Source organism: Aythya ferina (genome assembly GCF_964211825.1).
Source record: "Aythya ferina genome assembly, chromosome: 1".
Taxonomy (NCBI): domain Eukaryota; kingdom Metazoa; phylum Chordata; class Aves; order Anseriformes; family Anatidae; genus Aythya; species Aythya ferina.
The window spans coordinates 55,792,170-55,819,791 of record NC_140296.1 but is presented as its reverse complement, the minus strand read 5'-3'; the positions used below and the strand labels follow the sequence as shown (position 1 = coordinate 55,819,791).

The 27,622-nt window shown below is 35.3% G+C and overlaps 1 protein-coding gene and 1 long non-coding RNA gene across 12 annotated transcripts in view; one reads left to right on the top strand and one right to left on the bottom strand.

The window, feature by feature from the left end:
• DOCK9 (dedicator of cytokinesis 9) overlaps positions 1-27,622 on the top strand; it is a 125,972-nt gene that overhangs the window by 34,980 nt on the left and 63,370 nt on the right. For all 11 annotated transcript variants that reach the window (XM_084524207.1, XM_084524204.1, XM_084524201.1 and 8 more), the window contains exons 2-11: positions 962-1,078; positions 9,829-9,918; positions 11,620-11,702; positions 13,304-13,373; positions 17,505-17,600; positions 18,236-18,370; positions 21,683-21,857; positions 23,084-23,151; positions 27,048-27,122; positions 27,225-27,365. In XM_084524207.1, the coding sequence (XP_084380333.1) occupies positions 962-1,078; positions 9,829-9,918; positions 11,620-11,702; positions 13,304-13,373; positions 17,505-17,600; positions 18,236-18,370; positions 21,683-21,857; positions 23,084-23,151; positions 27,048-27,122; positions 27,225-27,365 (1,050 nt within the window). The remainder of the gene's footprint in view (positions 1-961; positions 1,079-9,828; positions 9,919-11,619; positions 11,703-13,303; positions 13,374-17,504; positions 17,601-18,235; positions 18,371-21,682; positions 21,858-23,083; positions 23,152-27,047; positions 27,123-27,224; positions 27,366-27,622) is intronic.
• LOC311439068 lies at positions 16,172-21,820 on the bottom strand. The gene is made up of 2 exons (XR_014694529.1): positions 21,740-21,820; positions 16,172-17,777 (listed from the first exon to the last, which is right to left on the bottom strand). It is a non-coding gene; the product is annotated as an uncharacterized lncRNA (long non-coding RNA).

Below are 27,622 nucleotides of genomic sequence, written 5' to 3'. Positions count from 1 at the left end.
ACTAGCAGCTGTTACGGTATAGTTTTTCTGTATTTTTATCGTGTAATACAAAATTATTTATATTTACAAACTAATTTATATTCACAAGTATTTAAAGTTGTTATAAGTTTACCTACTGACAATAAAGAGGCCTGGATTTCTGCCCTTTCTGCTTTTCAATTTCCTCAAAACGGGCAAAATTTGGAGTCATTGGAGAAAGAAAAAATGTGACAAAAGTCTCTGTTGCTTGAGGATTCGTGTTCAAAAAAATAAAGGTTTTGGCATTCTTCATCGCTCTATAAATTTCTTTTGCTATGTGCCCAGTGAACAGGATGCTTGGTGAGGTGAATGAAGGTTTTTCACTGATTGTGCACAGCCAGCTCTAACGCTCTGTTGTGTAGTGCTTTAAACATTGAATAGCGCGTAGTATCTGAAGAAAGCTACACATTCAGTTAAGGGGAAGAAAAATGGCCTATGGGAATTCTGAAAAAAATAGAGAGAAGCAGGAATGTGAATTAGCCTATCCTTATTGCAGGTTTTTCCTGAATTAAAACAAAGCTCAAAGCTAAGACTGTGTTTTAATCCCTGCTGAACCCAGATCAGAGCTCTCTGGGCAGCATTAAGCAAAGGTAATTACTAAAGAGATTAGCAGTTTTTTTTTTTTTCCTGTTTATGCTGTAAATATATAAATGTTTGTTCTGATAAGCTCTGCCTTAGTGTGTTTTGTGAAATAGTTTTGTTTCTTCTTTCTGATGCAAATAGTGTGCTTGTCTGCGTAAATGTCAGTTGTGCTTATCCATACGGTATATGGCATACCATAATATGGCGTGACTTGAAGTTTACGTTTCCAATATTGTCATTTTTTGGTGAAGATGAAATCTCATTCTGCCAACATTTTAAAGAGTTACTTCTTAGAGTGGCCAACAGTTACATTTTTTCCTCAGTATACCTGAATTTCTTTCTTTTCTGTCTTCTCTTCCAGGCAAAACCAAAGCTCATAGAACCAATAGACTACGAAAATGTCATCGTTCAGAGGAAAACACAGATTTTGAATGATGCCTTACGTGAAATGCTACTGTTCCCTTATGATGACTTTCAGGTAATTTAATAACTGCCTCTCCCTTTCCCCCCCTCCCTTTTTTAAAACCAGATTTTTAGCAGTAGTTTTTAAATAATAAAGGAATGACACTCATAACTCTCTCTAGCTTAAATAAATAAAATTGTCATTAGTCCCTTTACATTGCTCAATCTATTCTGTCAGGCTACAGTAGAAGAAATATCACAGCTTCTTCATCTGTTCAGATTATAAAGCCTACTTCTGCAACTCAGCAATTTTACTGCCATTTGAAGTAGGTGATCAGTCATTTTTAGATATTTTCACCCCTTTCAGGAGCAGGAAATCATGTGATGTCTGTTCAAAAAAAAAAGGATCTGCTTTTTGTCATGTTTTAATTTTTAAATTGACTTTTTGTTTTCCTCTTTAGCAGTAAAGGGCATGCATGAATCTTAGAATCTGTTCAAATGAAAGCTGTGATTCTCAGCTGTATGTCACTAGACAAAACTGGATTTTAGCAAAATACCCCTTGCATAAAGGGCTCTGACTTAAGACAGACTGAAATGAAATTTGTGCTCATCTTAATATATTTCTGCAGAACTCCTGTATTTACCTAAATATATAGCATATTTGAATACTCTTTTTTTGTGTCTCGTTCTAGATCCAGTTAGAGTAGCCACAAACATCTTTGAGACTGTAACTGGTGTAAAATAGTAAGGAACGTCTCTCACACATGCCTGCAGTCAGTGTCTACCTGTTTTTAAAATTATGCAGGCATCTAAATTAACTACTTCCAGAGACTGTGTTACAGTTGAATACCTTAGAGTTGTTTTCTAAAATCCGACCTGAATAGCTGAGTATTTTATTCAGCCAAGTAGTTGAAGCTAAGCTTGTGGTTGTCATGGTGAAAGTTTGTGATGAGTTGGTGTATTTCTACACAAGGGCATATAAAGTTCCATAAATTACACAGACTTTTTAAGTGATTCTGTAGCCTATGAAACTATTTACCTGAGTACAGCTGGACTCTGCTTTTAATATAGTCTGTGTACTTCATTATTACTCGTGCTTTACTTGTAGCCTGCCTATTCAGAGATAAAAATGTTGTTTTTAGCAAACTATAGGTATTCAGAGAATTGCTTGGCCTTCATGTATCCTCAACCACGTGTGTAAGTTTGGACTGTAAGTAAGACTTATTATGAAAGGAAATCATACTGTCTGTGAACATTTTGAATACTAGTATATCTACTAGACCACTCATGATGATGCCCTATAACCAGGTGTTGGTTTGGGAACTGAAAAGTGGAAGTAGGCTGGAGCCCCTTCTGCAGTGTGGCTCTCCATTGTAGCCGATCAAGAGGAATCAATAACATTTCTGCTAAGCATGCTCTCATATAGTTGACTAGAGAGCTCAATTACCAGGGGTCATTCTGGTAACCAACTCCTAATTACCAATAGAGATGAAAGAAGCCTATCAAGAACGCTCAAACAAAATGCCTGAGGATAATCTGTGGGATGTCTGAAGAGTTTAAGTGCTGTTTCAACTGGCCTATTCTGCAATTCTTAACTTCAGGCTTGTATGATTGAAGCTTGCCTGTGGTCCTCAATCTGCTCCTTTAAAGGGCATGACCGAATTTTATTCACAAACTAATGTCTCTCATTATGCTTCTGTTTGGGTCCTGTGGTCAGGTATTTATCAGGGCTGTCACTGAAATGTGTATTACGTAGAATAATTTCTTTTAGGTAAAATTACCTAAAATGATGCCTAAAGTCAGATTTCTTGTTTCTTTATCCCTCAGAAGTATAATAATCTGAACGCATCTTCTAGGTTTCCCCTATAAAGTTTTTGGCAGTCTCGTTTTGCACTTGTTACATATGAAAACTGGTTTATACTGTCAGATTTTATTATTTTTCTGTCAAATATTTCCTCCTAAGACGTGCTGACTCAAACTGTTTCTCTGAACATTTTTATTGCACATTTGACTCTCCGATAATAGTCTGAGCAATCTAGGCTGTTTTCAACAATACGTGATGAATTTAAATCCATCAATCGATATATTAAGGAATTACTGTCAGAGAGCAGAAACTTTTTATATGCTTATTTATGCTTTAGCAATTTACACCTTTTAACCCTGTGCAGGTTACCATAATCATATTTACACTTTTGAAACCTTTAATCTTGTTATGGTTGCCAATATAATTGTAATCATTGAACTGAAGGCATGTTTCCTGCATTTGCCATTCTACTTCAACTATTTTCTACTTCCTCTTTCCTGACTCGTTGCTGTTACACAATGCATGGGCAGCTCTTGGTAAGCCTCAACTCAAATGCCTGATGTTGCCCTCGCCCCCATAAGATGAATTCAATACAATGAGTTACGGTATTTAGAACTGCCTCAATGTGTGTTTTGAACAGCTTATAGGTGGAAGCTCCTACCATTGTTTAAAAACCTGTTCAAGCCATTTCCTCTTACAACATTCTGATCTTATTTTTGCAAAGTTTTTTCCTCGTGCTTAGGTTAAACTGATTACAATCTAATAACCACTTGCCTAAAAAGGAAGCCAAGCCCTAATAATTTCTGAGACACTGAGTAAGGTTGTTTTGTTACCAGCATTGCCCTAAAACTAGCGCTTAAAAAGGCACAGAAAATATCTCCTAATACTCTGCAGCAGCTGCATACCGCTTCTGCAGCTTTTAGTAGAGTACAGAAGTCATGTTTCCTGGAGGTGGATTGATAACACTGTTGAATTTGTGTTAAAGTGGAGATTATTGGGGGAGAAATTAGAGACAAGCGTTCATGCTTAATTTGTATAACATTTTTTCATTTAATGCTTTTGGTTAACCAAAATATAATTTAATAGACATGTTTTCCATACAGTTCGTAACAACAACTTGCCCTTTAACTGCTGCTAGGATTTCATAACAAATAATGATTGGATAAAATATTTTTGTACCTTTGTCTCTTTTTTTTGGTTGCTAGCTACAGGTTTCAAATGTGTTTGGTATATGTGCAACTTATGTTAACTTATGTTAACTATGTTCACGTTGCTATTTTGATTCTTATTGCCAATTTATTAAGTAACTACCTTATTGTTAGTTCTCCTCAAGTAAATTACAGAATAGTTTTCTACCTATCAGCTAACTGGGAATTAAAATAGAGTCGACCTGCCTTGATTCTAGCAGCTTCTAGTTGCATTGTCTTTGAGTTTTGGTTAAGAGTTTTCCTGCCACATTGTAAGACTCGCTTAATATCTAGTTCTGAATTCATTGCCAATACCACATTCAGTTTTTGAACTCTTACCACAGAGATGTTAGGTAGTAAAGAAGATCTGATGAGAACTTCAAGTCTGTATTGGAAACCAGAAAGCTTGCATAGTGGCAGGCTTCTTTGGACCATGTATTGCTTGCTCTTCTGTCTTTCTCCCAGTGAAAGTTATTCCCCTAGTGAGGAAGAAAAAAGGGGATGGGGGTGGTGAAACCAAAACCAGTAATTCACCTGTTTGTGTTCAGCTGTGACTGTTCTCCAAACACAGATAGAAATAGCTCTTACCTCCCCCCCAGCTACTCAGCTACTGCCAAAGAAATATGTGAGCACGGATGGAGCAGAAAATGCTCTGCTCTGGGAAAACTGACAAAGGTTCAAAGATTGGTCTTCAGCCAACTGATCTAGTTACATGAAACTTTCCAGTATTACACTTAAATGCATTTGTCATCATCCTAAATTTGGTTGGCTGAGGTTATGAATCCTGTTTTTTTTGTTCCTATTTTACATACATACATATTTGTGTGTGTGCATGTGAATATATATATGGTAGCAGCTCATTTACTTTTCAGAAAAGTGATTTTTTTTTTTTGTCTTGCTTCATGTTGATCTTTCTATTCAAATTAGGATTGTAATTTTTTAAAAACCTTTTTGAGTTTCTACATTTCCCTAGTGTTATCATATTCAAACAACAGCAAGCTTTGCTTTTCCTCTGGTTTCTAAAAGACCTCTTCATCAGCAACTTTCTCTCCACATATTGTGTCATTTTTAACTTACCATTTCAAGATTGTTCCAGTTGCTTTTCACAAGCTCAAGTTCTGAGTTTTCTGCATTGGAATCCCCAATCAGGTTTCTCCCTAACTTGTTCTCATCAACCTTGTGGTACCTTTGTGCTTTGCACACTGTTAGTTTCTAGCTAATTTTTGTTGTTTAATTTTCACTATGTCCTCCATATAATGTGTTTGTTGTATTAAGAGGATAGAACCACTTCTTTCCATCCTTGGAAATTTGCCTATTAATCTTACTAACCTCAGTTGCAGTGCTGTCTGTCAGTTAGTCACTCTTGTAGGTACTTGCCTCCCAGCAAGAGTCTATTGCAGTTCCATTGGGTACTCTTGTATTGAATTTTATGCCTTTTCATGGCTTATTATGTTAATCCAAGTCACTTGCATTTCACTAAATTAGTAAATAATGAAATGGTTTCTTGACTAAGTAGCATTAGTTTAAAGTAGACTACCTCCAGGAATCACATTGACAGCTCAATAATTATGGATTTGGTGATGCTTAACTGCATGGTAGGTAAATTATTAAAAGAAACCTTAACCCAAAACTGTTACTAGTGATTACTTTGCAATAAGACACCTTATACCTAAACATTTTTGTTTCAAAATGCGCACCTTCCGAGTACAATCTCCATTCTTTCAGTAAAGATTTATCTCAATACAGAATAAGTTTACTTGCAGGAAGTCCAACATGGGTACATTCCTACTCAATGATGGCATTACAAAGTCATTGTTATTTTTGAAGGCGTTTTGGAGCCTAGTTTAGCTGTTGTTTCACCTTTGTTCCCTTTGGGTTTGAGTCATGTGGATTTAGAACACTTTCACGTAGAGCTCTTGACTTTTAGTTAATACGAGTTAAGTAGCTCTGGAAATAGGTATCGTGCCAGCTTTACAGAAATAGAAGTAAGCCTAGGATTCTAATGGAAGGCATGTCTTGAGTAGAAGGAACAAGCAAAAAAAAGTTATCATATTTAAGTAGAGTCTGCATTTTAGAGAGAGCACAAACTGGTCAAAACATAATAATTATTTTTGAAGTGTTCAAAGAAATTTCACTAACTTTTAAAATCTGTTCTATGTTTTTCCTTGAGTCCTTAGCTAAGTAGCCTAAATGCAGAGTTCAATTTACCTTAGAAATTACTATAGCACTTGACATTCCCCATGCAAGTCTCTTCTGACACCTAATAGCTCTAAGGGCATGATCCAAGAGGCAGCATGCCATCTTTTCAATTGACTATCTTTTAAAATGGTTTCTGTCACTACTTCTTGAGGATTTGCCTCCATAAAACATCATCCAAAGTGTATGGGAATGTGTGGATAAGTGACTGTTGAGTTGTTATCCTGTAATCTTTTTCCCATTTCTCCTGCATTTTGCATAGCCCTTATTTTGCCAGCAAGATGCAGTATGCTATTGATATCCTCCATTGCATTCTCTCTCTACTTCGCAGCTTTTATACTTTGCAGTATAAAAGTGATATATCAGCAGTGATACTTCGTGCTTTTTTGGTTTGCTCTAGCTGCTGAGATTGCATAGAATGGCAATACTGTCACTAGGCAGCCTGTCCAATTTACAGAGAAGAGAACTTTATCAGCTAGCCTGAAGTACTTAGCCACCTTAGATTAAAGCTAAGGGATAACAAAAAAAAATAATAATAAAAAAATAGGGCTCTTGGGCATGTCTGGTTGGCCTCCAGATGGGCCAAATGGACTTGAAGAATGTTGTGTTGGCTGGCTTCTGTCCCACCTACATCTACCTACATGAGGAAATACCTGCACGTGGGACCTGTTGTCCAGCGTAGAATTGCTCACAAACAGATCATAAGATACCTGGAGTACCAGAGAAAGCTGGTAATTTAAGACCTGCCTTATTTTTTGCTACAGAAACATAGGTGTTGACACCTTATTCCTCAGAATGAAGTGATTAATTTTGAGAGCTACTTCTTTGTGTGTGATTTATTTAATATATATATATATGTATATATAAACCTCATTCAAGATATGAAAATGCTTTGTATATGAAAAATCCACTTACACTTCTCATCTTGAAAAAATTGAAGACTGAATTCTGTTGACTTACACTTTGTAACAATGACTTCTGTATAAACTGTGGCCTGGAAAAAGGGTCATGGTTGCTGCATGTTATGTTCATTGTAAATGCTTAAGGACACATTATGTTAAAGACACCCTGCTACAAAATCCTTGGTTGTCTTTTGGCAGGTCTTTAGTGCCACCTGAAAACATCTTTTGTCTTAAAGAACATCTTGCTATTTCCCATAAAGAATGGGGAAAGAGGACTAAAATGATTCAGCAAATCACATGCCAGATTTTAATATTAGTAAAAGTGTAATTTTTTAGCCTATGTGTCAGAAACACAGCTAAACTGTCAAGAACATGAAAACACTTTCTAGCCTGAGATACACAATGTGGAGAATCTAATTTCAAATGCGTTATGTGTTCCTGAATCCAAAGTAATGCTCTAGCTCACTAGCGGATACTTGTACAGCATTTCATTTGTACAAAACAGTTCTACCAATGGATTTGTGAGGGAAAATTTGTAGTCCTTCCTGTTTTTTCTTCTGGATTGTACTATATACATGGTTGTATCTGAAAGCGTTGTTCTGTTGCTTTAGTAGTGATTTTCAGGAGTTTGCTCTAAATAAAGATATCTTCACTTGGTGCATTTCCTGGCTCTCTGATGAATTATTGCAGCTGCAGGATGACTTGACAAAGAGGCAGCATGCATGATGTCAATTAATAACATGGGTTAATTTGACAAACTAAACATTGCCTGCCATTCCTCCCCCCAGCCCCACTTTGGACATTCAGTCTCTCTTCCATATTTTTAAAAGATGCATAACATTTCTACATCTTAGATTTGTTTCAATTCAGTGAACAAGCCTGAAAATGACTTGAGATTGAGGGTCATATATCTATCCCCATGTTTTTGGCCTGATTTCAAGTGTGTGTGTGGGGGGGAAAGCCTATGCATTCATGCCATGATGGTGAGATTTTTACCTTTATTATTTTTTTTTTAACGTTTTTCTCATCATCACTGGTGTATTTTAAGAGAAACAGCAGGTTGATCTTCTGACTGCCAGCAAATTGAGCTTTATCTGCAAACTTCTATTACAGATGATGGATGATCAAAATCACTTTTTAACCTAATACTGAAAAACCAAAGGAATCACACTAGGGTATAGTTAGGGAGTTCATGATTATTTAATATGATGAACACCTGCTAATGTAAAACCAGAGTAAGATTTTGTATTTGATTCCAAAATAAAGGAATAAAATTGAGCCTGGCTTTATTTTCCAATGTCAGTGAAAACAAATATTTTAAAGTTTATGTGGCTTTAAAAAGCATGTTTTCTTAATAAGGAACATGTTTCTATAATTTGGAACACTAAATTCTTAAATGCTTAAATGCTGTTACTATATGCAGAAATATCTTCTTGCAGTTTTTTTTTTTTAACTCTGTGTTTTATGATTTATTTGATCCATGAAGTGTTTTTTTTTTTTTTTTATAATTTGTATTATTATTTTGTGGTGTTTTGCTTTTAATACCTCCTTACCTCTCACACTTAAACAATTAACACTGTCACTTCTCAAGTCACTTTTCAACAGAGTTCTGGACTAGATGAATGACTTGACCACGAGAACAGGAGAAGTTCTCCTCCTTCAAAACTATACTGTACTTGAATATCCTAACCTCAAAAGCCTCCCCCAGCTAATGGGGTGGGCCTTTGTAACAACAATCCCCTTATAGATCAGTCTCTCAACAGGGACAAGTTAAGATAATGTACTGCCACGTCTCCTTTCTTTTTGACCATCTGTATGTGGAGATTTTTCTTGTCACACTCTTCTCTGGTCATTCCTGGTGTTGCAGTGTGTGGAGCGTAGGTAGCAAGCGAGTGATCACACCCCCTTCCAGGCCCAGGTTGTGGAAACGCCTCGTCCATCTCTGACCTAATCTGACATTTTTTTTCCTAACACTTTCCACATGGTACAAAATCATTTCTATTGTGCAGTTCCAGAAGATTCTGTGAGGTTTTTATCTTTCATATAGGAGTTGAAAGTGCCTAAGGCTTGCTTTGGTATTGGTCTTAGGAGCAGCAATTCACAGTCACAGTGAGATTTCCTGCAGTCTGTCAGCCTTCCTTTGCTTCTCTCAACTTTGGCATGGAATGGGAGCGAGTTCTTACTTAGTAAGCATCCTTTGGTAGACAGGAGGATATCCAGGGATCAAGGCCATCTTTCTCACCTTCAGCTGAACAATACAAGTCTCATGTTTTTGCCCTCTGAAATCTGCAGTTGAACTGTTCTTCTTGTTTTGGTATGAATTGTTGCTTTTCTGGAGTAATAGTATTCATATGTAGCAACAGCACCACTCTAATATCTGCATTCAAAATAGTGAAGTTATGCTGTCAAGGGGGAATTATTTTTACTACTATTTTCTTGGCAATGGTAACAAATTAGAGGAAAACACTTTTTTTTTTTTTTTTTTTTCAATGGCATCTAATTCTTCCTGATTCCAATGTTGTCATCTTAATCTGGCTGAAAAGAATTCTTCTGAGAGAATAAAGCTGCTCATGTTTGAATGAAAGCAAATTGTCATTAGTGTCTGTTCTCCAGTACTGTATTCACAGGATGTTTTCTGCTGAGCTTCTGTCCCAGATATAGTGATATAACTGAGTGTTGCCATATTTTATCATCTTTAAATTGAGGGTTTCATTATTTTTTTTCTGTTGTTTATCAGACAGCATTACTGAAACGTCAGAGTCGATACATTCATTCAACGGTTCCTGAAAATGCGGAGAAAGAAGCTCAAAGCTTATTTGTAACGGAGGTAATGTTGGAATTTTACATGGCTGTGTGTAATAGCAGGGTTATAACTGAAGTGTATTTCTTCTGCTTTATTTGTTATTTAAGAAACAAATAAAACCCTGAAAAATTACAAAATATTGCAACCTAGTTCTCAATGCTTTGCTTTGAAATGTAGTTATGTTTAGTTTTCTCAAGGGAAAGAAAATTTCTAGGGAAAACTAGTATTTTTTTTTCCTTCAGTGGCTGGAAAGGAAGAATTAGTGGATAGCTGTGAATGATACTGTTTGTGGAACTGATTTTGAGGATGCTTCTCTCTCCACCTCCTCTTACCCTTCATGCTTTTGGCTTTCCCAGATGAATATGGGTGATTTACATACATAGTATCGATAGCAATAGTGAATCTCAATGAATCAGTGTGGCTATTTTTTCTGTTAACGTGTTTTGTCCTAGTCATTCTTAGTTTGCTCATAATAATCTTGTAGTTTTCTGGAACAGAAGTATTCATAACATTAACACTTGTAGAGGTCAAAACTCATCCTCTCTGCTCGATTTCTATGCTACGTGTAGAAGAAACATTCTCAAACTTAGTGTCTCTTAACTGCTTTCTTGTGTTGACATCCCCTTGGTTCTGCCTGTGATACCACATTATCTTTAGTGTCTTGTTTAAGCCTTTAAGATTAAAAGGTTTAATTTTTTTTTGCCTTTATCTGCTGTTTTTTAACCGATATACTTCAAGGTGATGTTTTAACATCTGAAGCAAGTAAGTGTCTGTTGTAATATCAGGAAAACTAATGGAGCTTCAAATAGCTGAATCTATCTTAAACCTTGAAGTGATTTCTCCACAGTGATTGATAGATAGCCTTAATACCTAACCTAAACAACTCGAAGATAAATTTGGAGGTGGTAGACAAGGAGGGAGCAATGATGTAGGTAATTCAAGAAGTTCAATGAGTTTCTGCAGAAACAATTGCTTGGCAAATATTAACTTTGTACTTTGAAATATAAAGACAAGAATATAAAGAAAAGTATTCTTGAAGTATTAAATGCTGTGTATGTGTGCACATAAGTCTATTTCTGTAAAACAGAAAATGTTTTACCACAGAACTTCTGACAACAGATCTTGTCAGTTTTATGTTACTTCAGTCAAAGCCAAGATAAATCAGTACTTTTATGTTGTAGCAATATGGGTGGAGTAAAATGGTATTTCCTGTGTTCTAGTCCAGGGCTATTGCTTTTCAACAGCTGCAAGCATAACTGCACTTAAATGTGTGCTTTATGCTAGAGAGCATGCTAAGCAAACTAAGGCTAGAAGCCTAAATGTAAAATGTAATATTCTGTTTTAATAATGCATGTGTATTTTAATGCTGAAGTTTTTAGAAGTTCGGTCACATTTCCAGCTGCAGTGAAATGCTGCTTTAACTTTTCAGACAACTGAGGATGGTGAATCCAGATGCTGAATACACTCACCATTTTCTGCTTTTGTATGATACACATCTATATGATAACGTCCTATCGAAACATCACGTGTTACGAAAAGCTTTATGGCACTGAACAGTATCACAAAAGAAGGGAGGTGTACAGAATTTTTGGAGATCAATGTGTAATCAGAGTAGTTCATAACAGTTGTATCTGAGGAGGATTTTGGTGTGTGCATCTAGTGAATGCTGTTTTTACAGTTAATTCTCTTCCAATTAATGCTGATATTTGGTTTCCATTGAAATAGTGCATCAAAACCTACAATTCAGACTGGCACGTTGTTAACTATAGATATGAAGATTACTCAGCAGAATTTCGACAGCTTCCAAAGTATGTATGTTATCCACTGGTATAATGCAAGGAACTTTGATATCAATGTATTTACCACAGAAATGTATTAATTCATGCAATATGTGCTTTGAAATATGCTATATCACTGTTTAGTAGTAGAGATGATGATTTCTAGGGTGGAACTGATACGGAACTTGAAGGGATAAGGTCTTGTTAACCATTTTCTGGGAAGATGCCTTAGGAACATTGCCATACTCATAGGGAGGCTGAAGCATGAATTTGTGTCGTGGACAATTTAAAATAAATGTCAGAACTAAAACGGTAATGTTTTGATGAAACTTAAATGGTGATATCTTTGTTTTTGTAGCTTCAAAGGCAGCTTTTAGAGCTCTCTTTAGAAGCTTAGGAAATAGAACCTAACAGACAAATATTTATAGAATACTAACTGAGAAAGGTGGATGCAGTTATTTCTGAGTGTTGTACGAATACGCTGTATACCCAAACAAGCAGTCAGTGTTTATCTAGGTTTATCTGGAAATCTGAGTAAAAAGGTGAACATGGCTTTTCTGGAATCACGTTTGTTTGGTTTTTTTTTTTTTTTTTCCCATCTTGAAAGTTGCATTTAATGAAGTACAGTTTAAAATGGATTAGCTCTTTTTAAAGTGCGTATGCTCCTCCTGGTTACAGACATGCAATACAGCACCAACTCCTGTTTTTTAGGTGCAATGAACTTCGATGTTATGTGCATCGTTCTGAGAAGTTCCTGGAGAAAAGTATAATTGCAGATGAAATATACCTTCATCAATAATAATAATAATAATAATAATAATAATAATAATAATAATAATAATAATAAAATTCTGACATTGATAACATTAGATTCTCAGTACATATTTAATCAAATTTGGTTTTGCTATAGCATGGATGTTTGGTATTCATTTTTATGTTTGTATTGGTAGTGCATAACAGCTTTAGAATTTGTTGGAACAAGTTTTGTTTAAAATTCATGTGAAGAATGAGACTTTATTTCCCTAAGACATACTATTCCCATTGGTGAAAAGCTTTGCTGTATTTATGGCACATAATACAGATGTGTCTCCTACATAATCTTCTACAGTCTTCTGTAGTCTTCTACACTTCTTTCTTCACATTCTGGAAGGCACTGTAGTTTTCTGATAGAGGTGGGGAAGGAGAATCAGAAGGAGGAGCTTACACTGTTTGATTTGTCAATTTAAAAGCAACATTTTAGAAGCAACTTAAAAAAACAAACAAAAACCCAACATTGCTTCTGCTGCCATATGTTATGTCCTTCCTAAGTCTAGATAACCATTTGCATTGCAGTTTGTTATGGGTATCAGTCATTGCACCTAAGATATTAGGAGTGCAGTGAACAAGAAGGTATTTGGTTCTCTTCAGTTAGTCAAAAGGACAGTGACAAGCAGAACAATAGAAGGACTGTGACCAGATACACAAATGAGCAAAATTACTGGATGAGAGAGATTTCATGAAAAGTATGTTTTAGCCAGTTATTCTTGTACTTTTTCCTCCTCAGCTAGATAAAAAACATCTTTCTTTTTGCAATATGAAATATGTAACCAATCATGAAATATCTAGTATTTTATAAGCCTTTTCTTTCCTAGTAAAGGGACAAAACCGGAGAAGCTTCCAGTGCATTTATATGAAGTGGATGAAGAAGCAGATAAAGATGAGGTGAGATAACAAATTAATTCCTTGCTTTCTCCTGCTCTCAGTAAAGAATGTTTGCAGAAAGGAGAGGTTAAAGTTGGGTTAAGTGTTGATGTGACAACTGATACTATATTAAGCAGTCTGATTTGGAGAGTAAAAAAAGCAAAACAGAACAAAAAAGCAACTTATACCTACCACCTTTGAAATATCGTTGTATTCCTTAGATCTGTCATATGAGTAAAGCAAGTGTTGACAGATGCTGAAACTGAAGAATTTTTTAACAGTGCTGAAGAACAAGCTTTGAAATTTCATAAGGTCTATCTGATTTTATACTGTTTCCTTGTAGATGGCCATGTTTAGAGAAATATTTTATGTAGTTTAAGTTGCAAAGCTGAGTAAAATCATAAGTGAATCTGTTCCAACATGACAGTACACACACTTAAGAACACATGGCAGTATAGTGTACAGTTAAAATTAGAGTTAGCAAATGAATTAAAATTTGATATAAATTTGAATGTAGGATGACTCCAGAAAATCTGAAAAAGTGAAAATAAAGTTTGATAAAACTCTTAATTGCTTTCCTTTTTTTGTCACTGGCCTAGGGAAACCAGTCAAATATGGTCTCAAGCAATTTTCAATGATGTCTTGAATGTCAAAGACTTTTTTTCAATAACTGCTTCTGTTATTTGTGTTATTGAGTTTTTACCACACCCTGTTCAAACACGAAGTTGTTAAAAGCCAGTACTTTCCTTCCGTATGAGTACTTGAACCCTTACATCACAGAAAATAAATAAATAAAACGCTTTTTGTAGCTTTGCCCATAACAATTACTTTGTTTATAAATTCCTTGTATTTAGAACTGCTGTGTATGAAATAAAAGTAGTTCCTTACAAGTTTTCCCAGATTAAATGTGGGGAAAAAAGTAGTCCAAGGAGCGTGTCTGAATAAGTAAATCTCTGAACAGTCTCAGGATGCCATTTTTTTCCAACATTGCTGTTAATGTGCACTGTAATATTTGGACAGACAAGTAATTTCATGTAATGTATGCAAATTTTTCTATTTGTATGGTGGAAATAGTTATGTTTTCTGTTATACTGAAAATTAAAAGACTTGTCATTATTTAATGTGATAATATTTCTGACAACAGAATTGTTTTACAAAACAGTGAGTTAAACGTGGAAAAAAATAATGGAGATAGAATTGACTGTGATTGTTATTGGGAAAAATGCTTATGGCTACAGTTAGTTAAACACTGCAATAATATAGCTTGGCTATTGCCAGGTGGTAAGCTTTTTTCTTTTACTAGGAAATGTGAGTGGAAGAGACTTCCTATTTCATTCTGTCCGATTTCCTGTTACAGCAGGCAGTAACGTCATCTCTTCCAGAGCTACAGTCACTGAAGAAGAGTTCTGCTACTCTTTGCTGAGGAACTGAACATATAAACAGAAGAAAAAATCACACCACATGTTAGGAAGAGGAGGGAGCTTAATGGGAATAGGATGGGGATGGGGGAAACAAATTGTTTCCTCAAGGGAAGAATACCCTGCTTGTTAAAAACTGTCGAATTGTTTTGTATGTTTTAATCTAATCTAAAAAAGTGAAGAGGCTTTTCTTTCAAATACTAGCATCTTTGTTTACCAAAAAACATATGTGCAGATCTTATATAAAAAGGTGTTTTTTGTGCGTTTTTTTTAAGAAGATTTATTAAGAGAATGATAAAAACCAAAAAGCTCCAAGTGATTAAACTTGAAGGAAAAACACACAAAGATTAAAGTAAATCTCACAGTATTAAAAAGGGGAGAACTACCTTTCCAAAAGTAATTTGTGCTATCAGGCCATCAAGTTGATGTTCATAAATGGAATTTTTAAGTCAGCCAGGGGTGGAGGTTCAAGATCAGGAGCTGTTTTTATTGAAACAGTTGCTGTAGGAATAAATTTTGGAGCACAGTTTGTGGGAAAGATTTTTTTTTTTTTTCTCTAAAAGCGAAGCATAATGTGCAGCAGCAATAATAATAATAAAAAAGGAAATTAACTTACCGGTTGGAAACAGGAAGTATGTTTTCAGTGTAAAAGTTGTGTGTTAATGGCTATGGACTCTGTGTTCCTTTGTATTAACAGATGGTAGGCTGGATAAATTCAATAGCTTTTTGGCTCTGTAGGCAAGGATTCTGTCTGATGGCAATGGTGTAACTAGAGAGGCTCAAATGATGCTCAGTTTTAGTGTTAGGAAGTGTCATGCAATTTGGTAGAGCTGTACCTCAGAGGCTATGAATTGCAAAGTCTTAACAGAGATAAATCTAAGCTTTTGTTAATACACATAATGAAGGAATTCTTGTCATATCTATGGTCCTGTCTGTGGTTTATGGAACCACAGAAAAAATGTAGTTTCATAATTACATAACTTCTTGCCCAGAAGCAACTTCTGCCAATAACTCATCACCAACCCATCACCTTGGACTTGTAAGGGTGGTTTTAAAACCATCCTTTCTTTAGGGATAACTCTTAACCAGTGTAGGTAGAGAATCATAGTTCGAAATCCACCGTCTGGAGTTGTCATCTTTATATGGTACAAGAAAAATTACCTAGGTAATGGAGACCAGAGTGTGTGTAGGGGTAATGACTTTCCAATTGGAAACACGCAGACTGCACTGCTTGGATAGTGAGACTCATGGGGGCATATGAAAATTTGCTATTTTGGTTCTTTGCTTCTAGGGCATCTGTCAAGTGTTCTGAAAGTTGGTGACCGTGTCAGCCTTGCTTTACCTCATTTTCTTGCAAGCTGACTAGAATATTTGAAGGAACAGATTGACACAAATTTTGCCTTCTGTTTGCAGGTTTTTTTTTTGAAGTTCTCATATGCATATGAATATGCAAGCTAGACAGAACAAATAAGCTGTAAATAAATTAGCTAGGGACTTCTTACAGAATGTTCCTTGATTTAATTCCAGAAACTAATTAATATTATTCAAAATTTGGTTCAGCTGTTGAACTAATGACTGTCACCCATATGTAATTACTTTCTGTTGTATTTTGTCTTCATAACTGAGAAAAGGAATTAGGAAAAGTAGATGAGGCAGTTGAGGGAAGTTTTGTGTGTGTGGTTTTTTTCCAACTAGATGGCTAATTTTGAAGATTTGGATGATTAATTGTCAAGAGTATTTCTCTTTTACATGGTTGAAATGCTTTCTCTAAGTCTACTTAATGTTTTTGTTGTGTCAGAATGGGTTACCTCAACTGAAAAAAATGGTAAAGTTATATGCTACTGCTGTTAATGATTGCATTAATAGGTGATTTAATATTTATTACGTGGAAGTTGTAGATCTGTCATTTTGATCAGTTTTAATAGTGGGGTACTGCTTTTTAGTAGGTGTTAACATGCTATGACGTTGGATGTAGTTTCTAAATTCCATGAACTGGTATATGGAAGTGGTATACAGGCAGTGTCATGTAGGATACATGCACTGAATCTGCTGTGGTTTTTTTTTTTTTTTTTTTTTTTTTTAACTTGCCATTACTGCTGAGTTTGGTCTTACTTGCCTTAGAAAGTTTTGATTCTGACATAAGAACAGATCCATTTCAAGACAGTTTTCTTTAAATTCTTAAAGTAATGTCTTAGAGGTAATACATATAAAACAAAAAGGGTTGAGAAATCTTGATTGAAGTTTTGGATAAGCACGAGTTTATCCAAATCTGATAATAGAAATCAGTAAAAATTAGTGCACGGGGAGACTAGAATGTAAATAAATAAATAAACACTCTGAGTTTTCTGTCTTCCCTTCCCAGAGAATTTAGAATTTATCTTGTCTAATGTTCAGCTCTCTAAATATTTAATATTTAGCCATCTAATTGGATCAATATTTAATATTTAGCCATCTAATTGGATCATCCTGCTGGTGATGGAGAAAGCCTCTCTTACTGGCCAAGTTGTATTAAATTAAATGAGGTTAATCTCACATCCTTGGTCCTAGCTGAAATATTTGCTATATAATTTCACAGTATTTGCTATATAATTTAATAGAACATAATTATCATTATACTATGAGCGTTACTATTCCATCTTTAAAAATGACTTCTGAAATACGCAAATATATGTAATGGTTTTAGTCTGTGATGATAAACTTTACTTTTTTTCCACCTCCCTGCCTTTATCTCCAGGACGCAGCATCTCTTGGATCTCAGAAGGGTGGAATAACAAAACAAGGATGGCTGTACAAAGGCAACATGAATAGCGCAATCAGTGTGACCATGAGAGTAAGTTTATGAATGGCCTATGCATGGTGAAAAATGAATACCAACGTTGAAATCTCATCGTGTCTTTGAGGAAGTCCATTTGCATGTGCTTTTCTTCCAACAAAAAGAGCATGAGGTGGAAGAGAGATGCTTGTATATCATTTATAGTTGTCAAATCTTTCTTGCCCTTCACAGTACCTATTGAAAAAAAAAAAAAAGCAGTAAAAATCCATTATGTGAGAGAAGAGCAGTGTTTTAAAGCACTTCTCAGCCAGACCCTTTTGTTAATAGTAGGAAAGGGGCTACTAATACACGTCTTTAGTTTTATTACATCTTTAATTAGAAATAAGTTTAGACTGATTTTGTTGGGTATCATATTTGAATATTTTATACATAATGTTGTAAAGTCTGTTGAAAATAACTTCCTGTGGATCAAAAATACTTTCAGATAATACAATACAATTGTATTGCAGACTTTTCAGTTATTTTTTTCCAAAAAAAAAATCTTTTTAACTTACTGATTTCAATCTTGTTTTCTAATGATACCCCTTAGGTTATGTGTAAATAAAAGCTTTTTTCTCTAGCTGACTCTAAATAGTTCTGGGTCAACATACTAATGTTGAAATTCTTTTTCTTCACTTCTTTCTTTTCACTAGTCATTTAAAAGAAGATTTTTCCACCTAATCCAACTTGGTGATGGATCCTATAATCTCAATTTCTACAAAGATGAAAAAATATCAAAAGAACCCAAAGGATCAATATTTCTAGATTCGTGCATGGGAGTGGTTCAGGTAATTATAATTATTTTGCTTGCTTTTCAGTTAATTCTGTATTTTATAGCAAATGGATTAAAAGAAATAATACAGGTAACTTTTGTCAGACATAGATAAGAATCTGTTATGCAGAGGAACAACTACATACGGTGAGTCTTGCAGAAATAGTGAACTAGATTCTGAATTGAAGGAGGCTGAATTTGAAACATTTATCTGAAAAGAACAAAAATTACTAGTTGATGTCAAGTATTAATGTTAAGGGCAAAATTTTAAGGCAAAGACAAAAAATAAATTATGGCAAAGTAATGACTGCATAAAATTAGAGTTAATTTCAATTGCATTTTGTTCTTACATGGGCTGTAAAATGTTTTGCATAGCTTCTTGTGTGGGATTTTTGTTGTGGGAATTGTATTAAATTCAGTCACCCTTCCAGATGCTTTCATTTGACCTTTACAATATTACTTTCATGTGCTCTTCATTTTTAAAACAGTTAATGGCTTTGGTAAAATGTTTGTCAGTAGCAAGTGCCAAAGAAAAGAGTGTTTTCTGTTGTGATTCTGTTACGTATTTACAGTACAGCATGTAACTGTTTTGTTAGGCACAGTATACCTGGAAAAAAAACCTTGGGTTTTAGGGCTTTGTTAACTTTGATAGAAATAGGCAAAGTTTAGTAAAAATGTATTTTTTAAATAATATATAATTTCTTAGTGTAAAGTTCTTTAAAGATTTATGCAGAGATACAACAGCTTTACAGAGGATTATTTTTTTCTAAATATTGTAATATTTTGGGAAATCTTGTAAATTTCTTCATATTGCAAGTTGCATATTGAGATTTACACAAATTGTTTTGCTTTAGGGGTGCAGTTTTGGCCAATTCCACGTCAACTAATTTGATTCATGTTTTTTTAAAACAATCAAACAACAACAATAACAAAAAGGTTCATAAACACATTTGTGGTCTTTGTTTTCCAAATCTTATATCTTTCCTTCTGCTCTTCTGGTACAGCTTCCTCTGCTTTGGTGCCTTTCTCTCTCATAACATAAATTACCCATCTCAAGGCTGTTCTTGTTTCAAACAAACAAAAGGCTCTTTTTGTTTCTCATCCAGGTGATGGCTAGTTTCTAGTTATCAGCCTGTGGCTCTGTTATAGACTATTGAGGGCGATGCTATATTCATTTATGTGATCAGAAAGCATTGATATTTCCAAGAGTTACAAATAGAAAGGCCCGTCAGCAAAGGGAAGTGCAACCACGATAGGTGCACTTCACCAAAGGGAAATGTACAGTCCTGCACCTGGGGAAGAACAACTGCAGGCACTAGTACGTCGTGCTGGGGATCACCCAGCTGGAAAGCAGCTCTGCAGAAAAAAACATGGGGTCCTGCTGGACACCAGGTTGAGCATGAGCAAGTAATGTGTCCTTGATGCAAAAAAAAAAAAAAAAAAAAAAAAAAAATGTTGTCCGGAGAGATGGAAGAGTCCCCATCCCTGGAGGTATTTAAGAGACATGGAGATGTGGCACTAAGGGACATGCTTTAGTGATGGTATGCAGTAGGTCAGGTTGATGATTGGTCTTGATGATCTGGAAGATCTTTTCCAACCTAAATGAATGATTCTAAATGTATTGGTATCCTGGGCTGCACTAGGCAAAGTATTTTCAGCAGTTCAAGGGAGGTGATGCTTCCCCTCTACTCAGCACTGGTGAGGAGTGTTGTGCATGTTATGTTCTCATCTACTCTGCACTGGTGACCTGGAGTATTGTCTAGTGTCATCTCATGCGGAAAAAAAAGTGGTCTTTACACAACAAAAATTGAAATTCCATTTAATAGAAGAGGAAAATAAATAATAATAATAAAAAAAAAAAGTCCCACCACTGCATTTTACAGTTGTCTGACTTGGAATGCATGGAAGTAGTTGTTCTTTTAAGGTGAACATAATTCTAAGCTGCTGTTCTCAGGAACCAAACTATTTGTTTCAGAGTAAGTTTTTTTGTTTGTTTGTTTGTTTTTTTGTGAGGGAGGATTAGTTCCAACTGCTTTCTTATAACATTTCTCATTTGTGTTTTAAGTTCATTTAGTACATAGACTATTTGCTCTTTAAATGCAGAGGTTGCACAGAACAGAAAAATGCTGGCTTCATGAACAGATTTTAAAGATAAAGCAGTTGGAATAAACTCCTTCACCAGCCTTTCTGTAAGGGGCAATGCCAAGTATGTGTGACAGTATTTTGGGGTGAGGGGTGTTTCTTGTAGTCTTGGGGTATGTTAAGACTTCTCCGCATAAAAAAAAGTCCAGCCACATAATGTATGCAGCCATATAAATACATAGCTTAATCACTAACTCACTCATCTGTGAAAGCAGACAAGTGGTAAGATGCACCACCTATGTCAAGGATTTCAGCTGTGAAAGTTAAGGGTTACAGTAAGGAAGTAAATGACAAACTGACTTTAATTGGTAAGGCTGCCTTAGATCTGGAGACCACATGTTTCTTTATATCTTCAACAGAAACTTACATTTGGTAGGAAGCTGAATGCTTTGGCAAGCAGTAGTTAATTCTGTAAATTGAAACATCTGAAGTATGGTGAAAACCAGAATGTAATTTGACATCAAATTTAACTTAAAACCACCATCAAGGCTGTCTTGTTGTTTGTTTTAATGTTTAACTAATGAGTTTGTCAGAGTTTTTTTAGTTACTGTGACAATAATGCAGAATTTTCATTTGTTGGCATTTGAGACTTCTGAATTCATTCTCAGGAATGTGAGTCAAGCCAGGTAGTACTTATGAGGCCTTGACTTAAATCGTAGAAAAAAGGTGACATTAATGGTTGATGAACAAAGGAGAAATGCTTGATTCCCAACTTCATGTGTATTTAAATTTTGTAATATCGGTGTATTCAGAGTTGAGACTATTTATGACAACTTCTGGTATAAAAATGCAGCATGCAAAAGATTCTCGCTCAAATGTTGTTTCGTGCTCTTTTATCACTAGATCTTGGTTAATTTCACTTCCAGGTGATCTGGATACATGAAGACTTGATACTTGTAATGTCGTATTCATTGTCACATTTAGGTTTTTTTTAAATCTTGATGAGCAAAATGATGGGAGGGATGGGAAAATGGGCTAATATTTTTTATACTTCCACTTGGTGAAGTGGTATGCATAACTTCAGAAGGTCAAATATCAGAGAGGAAAAAGGATTATAATAATACACTTGTTCCAAGTGTGTGCCTTTGAAATATTTGAAGTACAAAAGTATTAGATGAATAGCATCATTAGATTTATGAGTAGACAAGATGTAAAAATGTCAAAAAAATCTTTTATTTTATTATAGAACAATAAAGTCAGACGTTTTGCATTTGAGCTCAAGATGCAAGACAAGAGTAGTTACCTTTTAGCTGCAGACAGTGAAATTGAGATGGAAGAATGGATAAACACTCTGAACAAAATCCTTCAGCTTAACTTCGAGGCTGCAATGCAAGAAAAGAGAAATGGAGAATCTCATGAAGGTAAGAAGGGTTTCCAGCTATGCTGGTACACTTACTTGACAATGTCAATATGTGTGCATTCAGAAATAAAGGCTTTATATTTTGTATGTTTTTATAAAGGCTTTATATTGTTGTTAAAATTTATTTTCCTTTGGTCATTCTGGGTCTTCTCATTGTCTGTTGAGCTGATGAGAGTTATGCCCTTTGGGCAGCATTACAGAATAAAGGAACTGTTCAGAAGTCTAGATAATAGAACCCACAATGAAAAATCGTGACCAAGGTAGTTCAAGAAAAAGAGAAGATCAAGGAGGGACTTATTTTTAAAAATGCATAAAATATGTTGAAAATGGAATAACCTGTTCTGTGTCCACTGTAGATAGAACAACAGGACATTGTGATAGTAATGAGGTATTTAAATTTACACATGACTTTCTTGACCACAGGTATATATATTTTTTTTGCTTCTTTGCTATTGGAACCCTTTAAGTATAGGTAAGGCAGACATCTGAAAGCAATGTGATGCAAGTACAGTTGATAGGTGGGTGACAAAAGGAGAGTCTGTATGTCATCTTCTGCAATTTTTGTCCTGAGAGTGGATGGGGAAGAAAACTGGTATCAGACTAAGGACATGCCTATCCAGAAGAACCTGGAAGAGGTTATCGGTCCCTGTGCTTATAAATATCACTATATACCAAAAGGTATCATTACAGTTTAAAATTAGATATGTTTTTTTTTGGTAAAGATAGTCAGAACTTAACATGATACGTTTGCAACAAAAGCAAATCAGAAAAAGAGAAGCCTGCAGCTTTGTGAAGGACATTTTAGTCATCAGTGGTCCCCAACTGACCTTAGAACCAAAAGATGGTTCTTAAAGCTAACTGAATGGCTGCTTTGTAACTCCAGTAGCCATTGGAGAGTAGACCTGGAAACCTGAACAAACAGAGGCAATGTGTTTTGAGTTCAAGTTAAAATGCATAATGGAAAGACTAATATACATTTTGTACATTGAGCATCTTCTCCAGTGCGGGTATCAAAACTGGTATTAAAGCTGATAGCTATTTTCTAGGTAAGATTAGGAATAAGTGCTACTTTACATCTTTACAAAGTGAAATTATAGAGTTGACCACAACCTGTTTGTTGGTTGTTATTTTTGAGGGGATGTGAATTACAAACAAACTAATCAGAAATATCTTTGCTACAGAAGTTTGTAAGTAGTTATTTGATTTTTATTTATTTTTTAATTGCAGATGATGAACAAAGCAAAATGGAAAGCTCATCAAGTAGCTTTGATAACTACTATCCTGAAATTGCCAAGGTAATATATATTATGAATGACTACTCAGGATATAGAGTCCTAAACATAATACTTAGTTGTGTGGACTTTCAGTAAAGTTAAGGTGTTGGCTTTCAGCTTCCAGTCAGTCTGTGGTACTTTAAAAGCTTGGAAGCTCTTGTCGATAGTCGTGGTTATTGAGCTTGCCCATTTTCTGCTTTTGGAAGCAACCTGGCTGATGTCTTAAAGATGTAAAGCAAATGTACATGTTGTCTCAAAGCAGCAAGTTTTATTTCATTAGTTTGTATTTTACATACTTCGAATTGTTTTACTGCATACAGGTAAGTGTTAAACTACTTCAGTAGAAGTAATTTAGTTATACTCAAGATTTATCTTTATGGTTAAAACTGTAGAGAAGCTTAATAGCAATGATGATGTATTTGTGCTTGTAAGGAGGTGGCAAATTCGTGGATATTTATTGCATTGATGCAGTTCTTGCATTTCAGTTTTGTTTTTGTAGAAATGTGGTTAGAGTCCTGAGTTGCCCATGTCTTTGAGATGGAAATCTGTAGACCTTTCCATTATTGCTTGCCCACAAAGAACAGCAGATAGATTGTTCAGCTGATGTTTTATTTGAATATGATCTGTAATACTCAATTTTTTGCATAGTGAAAACACCAAGTAAGTAAAACAAAATAGAAATAGAAGAAGATTGAGTAGAAATACATAGAAAACAAATGTAACTGTACTCCAGCCAATTTGCAGACTTGATTTCAGTTAAAATAGTGACTTGTGCGTTGTAAGTTTTGTGAGTTCTCTAGGGGAGAAGTTTTTGCTGAATTACCAAAGGACTGGAGCTGGTAACCTTCTTCTATTGAAGTAGCAGAATCGTGACTCCTTACTATTTCTTGTGTGATACAGCCTGCAGTCTTGACGCTTTACTCCTTGACCATGCTTTAGAATTCTCCCCTCTTCTTTTCAGAGGGTCTGCCTGACCTAGTCACTACTCCTGAAGGAGTACAGCTTATAAACTGAGAGCAGGGAGTAAAACAAATGCTATTTATTAGCTAACACATCAGAAGATTCACTATACACTAACAGGACTTTAGCACCCAAACTGGCTGCCTGACATTTCTTTCTGTAACCTATTTGTAATCAACTTGGCTCGTACACACAAAAACATATTATGCTAACTCCAGCTACAGCTGCATTTGGAAATGAATTGGGATTGTGGTGCATACAATCAAGTTTTCCTTGGAAGAGCTGTAAGCACCAAACAGCATAGTAACGTGAGGCCACGGAAAAGGTATTTCCAAAACAAATATAAAGTTAGATGTCTTTATTGTATGTAAGATTTTTCTTTCTTCGTAGTTGGAGCTATCAGAATACTTACATCCCACATGACCTTTGGAGTGGACTTTTATTCAGGGCTGTGGCACCCGTGTGCCATTTTTGTACTACAAATGCCGCTTCCTGTTTCCGTAACCTTTTGATAGGAAGCACTGCAACTCTGTAGGCTAGGTATTTTCCTAGCATGTTATTTTCCTCAGCTCTTTAAGCACTGACTCTTTTTCTTCTGTGGATACAACCTATTTAAATTTGTTTCTTTCCAAATAAGATGTTTGGTTTTCCCATTCAAGTTCATCTTTACTGTTTGCTCTAATGCATTTTTCTAGCCTTTTTTTTACCCAGAGAAGAACAGGAAAAATTATCCCCATTTGCATTAGTACATTACTTGTGCTTTGATTTGATTATTTTATATAAAAGTTGTTTATTTTTGAAGATTTTTGTTCTCTGTTCTTTCTTGCATTGTCTTTTCAGCTGTTATTTGTTGTTTGGTTTTGTTTTTCCCAGTGGAAGACTTCTAAGGCATTGAGCCTTCTTTTAGATGAGTTTATAGTTACTCTTTTATTTTTTTCTTGGTTCTGGGAGGAGATTTTCACAATAGATGAATTTATAATCTTACGAGGAAAGAGAAATCCCTTCAGGGGTGATATTAGAGCCACCTGACAATAAGGGAAAAAGTGTCTTCCCAGGAAAGGTTTAACCCTTGTGAGTACACCTGAGCCTTCCTTTTTCCAGTCAACAGCTGTTAATTTATAAGATTAAATAAAATGGGTTTGTGCACTTCAATGTACAGATGTGCACACATAGCTGAATCTGTCTGTTCTGCTGAATCTGTCTCTGTACCAAGTGTGAATGTAGTTTTTTTAAAATCTTCATTTAAAAAAAAAATAAATATATTAATTAGACCTCTGGCTTAAATAACGATGTGACTATCATAATCAGTGTGGCCAAGTACCTGCTTAATAATTGCATGTCCCAGTGCTTCTTGTGGTAGGAAAGCATTATCCCAGTAACACTGAGGAAATGGAATTCCAGAGTCCCTGCCAGGCTGTAGGGAGGGTTGCTGACTATACATTTTCAGTTCTTGACTTCTGCCCAACTCCCCAGCAATCTGCCTGTCAAAAAATGTGTATTTTTGTCTTGTCTTCAGTGCATAAAACACAGATCTAAAACCATTCAATACATCTGGGCTGAAGTAATTTCTGGCTTGCTTGTATGAGTAGGTCTTCCTCTTCAGGTCTTGCTGCTGACCATTCCCTTTCCAAAACATGCAAAGGAACTTCTTGTCATCTTACACTTCCTCACAGTTTAGTCATGTGCATCTCAATTATGCTAGCTGCTGAACAAGTGAAGTCTGCCAACACTCTGCTGGTTTTGAGTGTCTTGGTCATGTCTTCCACAGCAACTGCTGTCTTTTCTCCTGTGCAGTAAAGATCATAGTAAATGAAATCAATTAAACCATCCATGCTCAAAATCAAACCTCAAAAGTTCCTCTTCTGTTATGCATCCTTTAAGTTATTTTTATTATTAGCCTAAAATAGAGTTCTGAGCTACTAGAGCTGGTGACATCTTTAGAGTTTAAAACCTCTAACAAAGCAGATGTGGGCAGGAGACCACTTCCTGCTGATGGTCAGTGATCAACATTTTGGGTCGGTAACATCTTCTAGCCAGTACAGGCTGACCCAAAAATAGACTCCCACCTCAAATGAAATACTCTATATCCCTGTTTAGCTATACTTTGAGAATGGCAACTATACTACATTGTTAGTTTTGGCTCAGGGATGTGTCCATTTCTCGTCTCCCTTGACTCAAAAAATCATACAATATTCTTTCAAGGTTTTATGGAAAAATAACCTATGTATACCAGCAATTTTCACATTCCATTTGTGCTACTTCAGTTTTCTCTTACTGTTAAAGGTAGGTATCCACAAATACTGAGCAGGATCAGTGTACTACCTCCAAGCTCTGAGAAGTAACTTTTCAGTGTGGTAGTTTTGTCTCTTGGACAGCTTTCTTTTTTCCCTCCATCTACCCACAGAAAAAACACTTCATTGGCAGTAGAGCTCAAGAACAGGAATAAAACAAAACAACAAAAATATTTGATTGTGTTTCTTAACTTAGCTAACCTGTTGCTTCCAGAGCAGCATTATGGTCTCACTATCGCTCTGAGTTTCAACCTACGTTCATACCATTCATGCTTCTTTGTGGTGTGGTTTTTTGTTTTGTTTGTTTTTCAATAAAATAATGTGAAAGTTATCTATTGTTTAAGGAGTCAGCATGGTATATGAGCTACACTGGGGTATACTTTCCTTTAGTTCAGAAGGCCACATGTTGCTGATGTGTTTTTTATTTATCTGTTTTTAATGTTTTGGAGACTGGAAAATCCAGTCTTCAAAAAAGCAAAGGAAAATATTTTTTCTTTTTGCTTGGACATGATGGAGCAATTTAAACGAAGCAGTTGCAAAGTTCAGGGAGAGAAGAGTGCATGAATTAAAAATATTTCAAGCTTTGAACAGGAAAAAAGAATGAGATTGAAAACCACTTTTCTTTGTATCACACTATTAAATGACTGTTTTTCTTATTTTGGACAGAGTACCAGAGAAGCAGAAATAAAGATCAAAAGTGAAAGCAGAGTTAAACTTTTTGCCTTGGATCCAGATGCACAGGTTAGACTTTTTAAAAGGAAATAACACGCTTCCTTGTACGTTGATCCTTTGGGGATGAAAAATAACATACTTAATTTTCCTTTTCTTTTTCTCTTTTTAAAGAAACTTGACTTTTCTGGTATTGAACCAGACGTGAAGCCATTTGAAGAAAAGTTTGGAAAAAAAATTCTTGTGAAGTGTAATGATTTATCTTTCAATTTGCAAAGCTGTGTTGCTGAAAATGAAGAAGGACCAACAACAAATGTAAGTCATTCACCTAATTATTTTCTGTTAATACTGTAACGAATGTCTCAATATTTTGCTGACAGTGTTCCTAATAGCAAAAGTTTTTGCTATGATTGAGAAACATTGTTCATGAGTGTTTATGGGTGTTTCTACTCTTTTAAATTGAAATGAGAGCCTAAATGCTATAAGAAGTACCTTTGTAACAAACCTGGTGTTGTAGAAATTGAAAAAAGAAATTTTTTGAAAAAAGAAATTTTTTGAAATTTTTCTTGTAC